The following is a 5,746-nucleotide window of genomic DNA, read 5'->3' as shown; positions in this document are numbered from 1 at the left end:
TTGGGAAGGGGGCCCCCGGTCTGCGGAGACATCTGGTCCTGGTCCTGATCCAAGGTCGCGTATCGAGTCCAGGTGACAGTACGGGGTTCCGGACATCAGGGCGTCTGAGGGTCCCTTGTCGTCGTTGCATCCCATCAGCCAATCAGGGCACGGTGTGAGCTCCTCAGGTCCGGAAGCTCCACCCTCCTGCTGTGTGATGTGCAGACTGAAGCCCCGCCCTCTTGCCTGCTCTTGTTCGTTGGTGGAAATCAGCAGAACATCTGTAGGATAAAAACAGTTGTAAAGACAATTCATGTTTACAGACGTTAAGAGTCTGGTTACTATGACGACTATGTCGATCATCACGTGACCCTCACCCCCACTTGACTATCTTCAGCAGGTGGCGGCGCCGCGATTGGATCCGACTGGACGGAGGACTGTCACTCAGCCAATCAGGACTCGGCACGAACTGGGCTTCGACAGGTCCTGAAGCTCCACCCTCCTCCTGTTTAATGTGCAGACTGAAGCTCCGCCCCTGCTCTTCTTCTTCTGCGGAGGAAACCAGCAGAACACCTGGAGGACAGGAAACTTGGTGTGAACGGTGATGTTCAGGGTTGCCAGGTTGTCACACAGATTCAAGAACCCTCTGGGAACTCTTCTAGAGGAGCCTGGAGCAATTCAGGGACCCCTGGAAATCTTATCTATGGATTAAAATGAATTTTTCAGATGAATTAATTCACCCGGCAGTCTGTCAGAACCTCAGACTGTAAATAAAGATGGAAGACGACGTCAGAAACCATCCGTGGAAACATTAATTTAACGTGTAATTTCAATGTTTTTGTTTTGTTTAGTTTGGTCCATGTGCCATCTGCTAACGTGGAGGGGGCAGGGCATCATGTCGTCAAATCTTTATTTAAACTAGCAGCAGCGACATCTGGCGGGAAACAAACGCCACGTCACACGGCTCAGCGGACATTTTCTTTATCAATCAACAAACAAACAACAGGAGTCTGTGCACCAACCTGCTGGTGAGTCCCCAGGTGAGTCCCGCGGTCCACGAACAGCCGCAGTGCGTCGAGCTTCATCGTGTCCCCACCGTCGGGAAACTGTCCGTGACACGAACCGCAAAGTTTGACACTCTGAGGACCACCGGCAGACCGGAAGTCTTCACAATAAAAGCAGCGCGGGAACGGACCGTACGATGTTGATACATATTTTTTTATGATCGCATCGCCTCAGAAGCACATGACGTTTTCATCATAAATGATAATGGTTTGTTAAATTTATTAAACGTAAAACGATGGGACATTAGTTTTATTCTGAGAGATCAAGCGTCACACTCCATCACCATCATCTCAAGTAGAAAGGAGCCTGGAACACTTCAAGGATCCCATTGAACTTATCTAAAGGAGCCTGGAACACTTCAAGGATCCCATTGAACTCATCTAAAGGAGCCTGGAACACTTCAAGGATCCCATTGAACTCATCTAAAAGAGCCTGGAACACTTCAAGGATCCCATTGAACTCATCTAAAGGAGCCTGGAACACTTCAAGGATCCCATTGAACTCATCTAAAGGAGCCTGGAACACTTCAAGTATCCCATTGAACTCATCTAAAGGAGCCTGGAACACTTCAAGTATCCCATTGAACTCATCTAAAGGAGCCTGGAACACTTCAAGTATCCCATTGAACTCATCTAAAGGAGCCTGGAACACTTCAAGTATCCCATTGAACTCATCTAAAGGAGCCTGGAACACTTCAAGTATCCCATTGAACTCATCTAAAGGAGCCTAGAACACTTCAAGTATCCCATTGAACTCATCTAAAAGGAGCTTTTAAACCCAGATCTTATTCAAGGAAATATGTCAAGTTCCTCTAGAAAAGGCTTCTTGAATTATTGAACTTAATCATGGACCCCAGACGTCCCTGCACTGATGCAAAGAACTCATTTGAAGATATCTGACAGGTTTCAAGGACTCTGGGAACTAATTCATTATTTGTTGTTGATTTTATTATAAATAAAGAAATGCAGTTATTTTGTGGAACGTTGGGTTCTGAACTCTACAGCTGTATGAACTCCGTCCGCTGTCCGTCCTCCCTCCTGATTGGCTCGTTGCCGCCTGGGGCGTCCACGTGAACCTTCATGTGGACGTCCCGGGAGCGTTTCTCCTGGTAGCTCTTCCCACAGACTCGGCAGCTGAAGGGTTTTTCTCCCGTGTGGGTCAACAGGTGCTTCTTCAGGTCGTTCTTGGTGACAAAGGACTTCCAGCACAGGTGGCAGCCGAATGCCCGCTCCTTCCTGTGGAAGCGCATGTGAGTCTCCAGGTATCCCTTGGTGCTGAAGCTTTTGTTGCAGAGGCTGCAGCTGAAGGGCTTTTCCCCAGTGTGGGTCAGCGTGTGGGCGTTCAGCCCTCCCACCTGCCTGAAGGCTTTCCCACAGACGCGGCACTGGAATGGCCTCTCGCCGGTGTGGATCCTCCTGTGAACCCCAAGGACGTGGACGGACGCCAGACTCTTACCGCAGGTCTCGCACGACACGCGGTGCACCGGTTTGTCCCCCGTGTGGCTCCGAATGTGCGTCGTCAGAGCGCCGTTGTCAACGAACGTCTTGCCACAGAACTCGCAGATGTATGGCCTCTCCCCACTGTGGATCCTCCTGTGGCGCCGCAGAGCGCCGGGCCGCGGGAAGGATTTGGCGCAGACCCCACAGCGGTACGGTTTGACGCCAGTGTGGCTCCGCATGTGAGTCTCGATGTTCTGGTAGGTTTTACCGCAGATGTGACACATTTTCCCTGCGTCTCTGTGTGTCTGCAGATGGTCCATCAGGGTCTCTGATGGCGGCAAAGCTTCACCACAGACGCCGCAGACAGACGCTGCTGAATGACTCTTTGCGTGTTTCCTCAAACTGCCTTTACTCTGGAATGATTCAGCGCAGACTTTACAGCAGTGAGACGTCGGAGACAGCGTCTTGCTGCTCTCTTGGACTGTAATCTCACACTCCTGGTTCCTGGAGTCTGCTGGAAGCTCCAGGTCCTCGTCCTCCAGGATCTCCCATAAGTGACTCCTGCTGTGAGTCTTTAAGGTGCCGCTCTCAACGAAGGTCTTCCCGCAGTGCCGGCAGGTGTGGGGTCGCTCCCCGGTGTGAATCTTCTTGTGGCGTCTCAGCGCTCCAGGTCGAGGGAAGCTCTTGTTGCAGACGCCACAGCCGTACGGTTTTATCCCTGTGTGCCTTCGCATGTGCGCCTCCATGTTCTGGAAACTCTTTCCGCAGATGTGGCAGGTTCCGTTCGTCTCTCTGTGAGACTGCAGGTGAGTCAGCAGACTGTCGGTTGACTCCACCTGCTGTCCGCAGACGCCACAGGCGCCCCGAGATTCCCTGCAGTGCATCTCTGCATGTTTCCTCAGGAACCCTCGGCTGTGGAAGGAGTCGCCGCAGACTCTGCAGCAGAGTGAAGGCGACTGAGACGAATTCGGTCCTGAGGTTGGTCGTTTGTCTCTCTCTGGTTTTGGCGTCTCGGCCTGACTGTCCTCACCTGGGTCTCCGTCGTCTGCTTCGTGGGTCTTCAGGTGGTCCTGCAGCAGGTGGTTCTGAGTGAAGGTGAGTCCACAGAACGGGCAGATGTCACACGTCCTCCGGCTGTGGATCTTCTTGTGGCGCCTCAGCGCTCCAGGTCGGGGGAAGCTCTTGCTGCAGAAGTCACAGCTAAACGGTTTCAGTCCTGTGTGACTCCTCATGTGCGTCTCCATGTTTTGAAAAGTTCTGCCACAGATCGGACACGTCCCAATGCCACCGACCGTTTCTCTGTGAGATCTGAGATGATCTGACAAACCGTGTGAGGACTCGAAACGTTCTCCACAGACTCCACAGAGACACTCGGGGTCTTCTGCATGGGTTTCCACGTGTTTCATCAGATTCCCTTTGTGGCGGAAAGTTTTTTCACAGATGACACAGTGAAGAATCGACGCTGTAAACTGTCTCCTGGCGCTGAACCGCCGTCCTTCACCGGCGTCCATCTTGTTTGTGTCTTCACCAGCGGATGAGTTGTCGCAGCTCCTCCTCTTCACGTTGCTTTCAGATGCAGAGACGTCAGAGGAGGCGGAGCTGAGCGGGGCTGCGGGGCGGTGCCCAGGGTCAACCTTTGACACCGGGGTCTGGTTTTCACTGGTGACCGTCAACCTGATGCAGTCTGAAAGGAAGAAGATAAAACTGATGATGAATCAGTTGATCCAGTGTTGTACTCAACAACTCCTCCTACATCTGATCATCTGATGTTTTGAGTCTTTAGACTTTGACAGATTAAATTTAAGCTTGGACAGGAAGTGATGGGACCGAGGACGGACCCCAGCTCGACTCAGACCATCATGTTAAACATTGTGGTGGGAGCAGACCTGATTCATTGATTCGCTGCTAGGTTTTATACGTCAAATCATTACGTCGTAACAACGTAATCATAGGACTTGTTTTGATGATTTTGTGTGTTTATGACAGATCATATCAGATTTGCTATTCATCGCTGCTTTGCCACATTGCGTCACGTTACGTCAAGTTGTAAACAGGTCGTGGTTGGTTGTAAATGTTGACTCGCTGACCTCAAAATATTTAAAAATTGCCAAATCAAAGAACACACGAGATGTTAGGTCCGCCATCTTTAGAATTCCGGGAGACGTGACATACGCATGCGCAGGCGTTGAACCAATGAACGTGCTCGGACTCACCTGTGCGGTCCAGTCGGACCACCGGGCTCAGCACTGCCTCCAGCAGCCGGCTCTGCCGCTCCAGTTGCCGCCGGTACTCCTCCACCTCCCGCTCCAACAGCCCCGCGATGCTGCCCGCGGCCGCCGCCAGCCGCTCGGTGAGGAGCCGCCGCAGCGAGCGGAGGAGGCTGCCTCCCGGAGACCCGGGCCCGCCGCTGCGCTTCTCCAGCAGCCGCAACAACTCCTCCGCGACCCGCCTCAGCTGCTCCGACACCGACTCAGTCAGGACCCGGAGCCTGCAGCGCGCCGAGCCTCCACCGAGAGACATTCCGGGACGGAGCTCCGTCCTTCGGCCACCGGAAGGGAAACAACCCGGGTCCGGTCCGGGTCACCGGAAGTGTGAAAGTCTGACCCCTGCTCGACCGGATATCACTGAACTCTTTTCTTTCTCTTTCTTTAAACATTAATAATGATAAATAATAATGTGAAAGTGTTTTTACTGCACTGATTATTACCACATCATGAACAATAACTCTATTAATACATGATTAATATGAACCCTGTGGTTACTGATTTAAAAATGATGTTATTGTTGTATCATTAATAATGACCCTATATTTACATCATCGATAATAACCCTTATGATTATTCCCGTATGAACGAATGTAGAATAAAACTTCTGACGTTGCAGTGTTAGTACTTTGACCTCGGTTAGTATTTCATAAAAACACAGGACCATGAGGTCGTTAGTGTGAAGAAGCTTCACATTAAAATACTTTTCAGTGTCATCAAAACGAAAATGTAAATGAAACAAACAAGACACGTGACAACCATAAAACTGTGTAACCATGGTAACAGCTTTAATCTCTGACTGGCATCTTCTCCAGCAGCAGCTGAGGCTCATGGGTAATGTAGTATCTAGAACCAGAAACTATTATTTACTTTGGAGATAATTACTATGGTTTGAGTCAATTTATGACTTTTTGTTAATATCTCCATCAGGCAGCTTCTGTTTACAGAACAAAGGGGCGGAGTCAGGACTGTCTGATCTCTTTCTTTAACATAGTCATT

At 50.7% G+C, this 5,746-nt stretch overlaps 2 protein-coding genes across 2 annotated transcripts in view; both read right to left on the bottom strand.

Annotated features, from left to right (window-relative positions):
• The window catches only part of LOC118291812 (zinc finger protein 189-like), a 1,693-nt gene extending 560 nt beyond the window's left edge, over positions 1 to 1,133 (bottom strand). Inside the window, exons 1-3 of the mRNA XM_035620237.1 lie at positions 1,002 to 1,133; positions 357 to 552; positions 1 to 260 (exon numbers count right to left, since the gene is read on the bottom strand). The exon at positions 1 to 260 is cut by the window's left edge and continues 560 nt beyond it. Of these exons, the coding sequence (XP_035476130.1) occupies positions 1 to 32 (32 nt within the window). The 5' untranslated portion in view covers positions 33 to 260; positions 357 to 552; positions 1,002 to 1,133. The remainder of the gene's footprint in view (positions 261 to 356; positions 553 to 1,001) is intronic.
• Positions 1,134 to 1,966: 833 nt separating this feature from the next.
• On the bottom strand, positions 1,967 to 5,173 carry LOC118291781 (zinc finger protein 431-like). Its single transcript, XM_035620170.2, has 2 exons — positions 4,697 to 5,173; positions 1,967 to 4,167 (listed from the first exon to the last, which is right to left on the bottom strand). Exons 1-2 carry the CDS (start codon positions 5,001 to 5,003, stop codon positions 2,042 to 2,044), a joined length of 2,433 nt encoding a protein of 810 aa, XP_035476063.2. The 5' UTR covers positions 5,004 to 5,173; the 3' UTR covers positions 1,967 to 2,041.
• Between the last annotated feature and the right edge of the window lie 573 nt (positions 5,174 to 5,746).

This window comes from Scophthalmus maximus, chromosome 22 (genome assembly GCF_022379125.1).
Source record: "Scophthalmus maximus strain ysfricsl-2021 chromosome 22, ASM2237912v1, whole genome shotgun sequence".
Classification (NCBI taxonomy): Eukaryota; Metazoa; Chordata; class Actinopteri; order Pleuronectiformes; family Scophthalmidae; genus Scophthalmus; species Scophthalmus maximus.
This window is presented reverse-complemented; position numbering and strand designations above follow the sequence as displayed.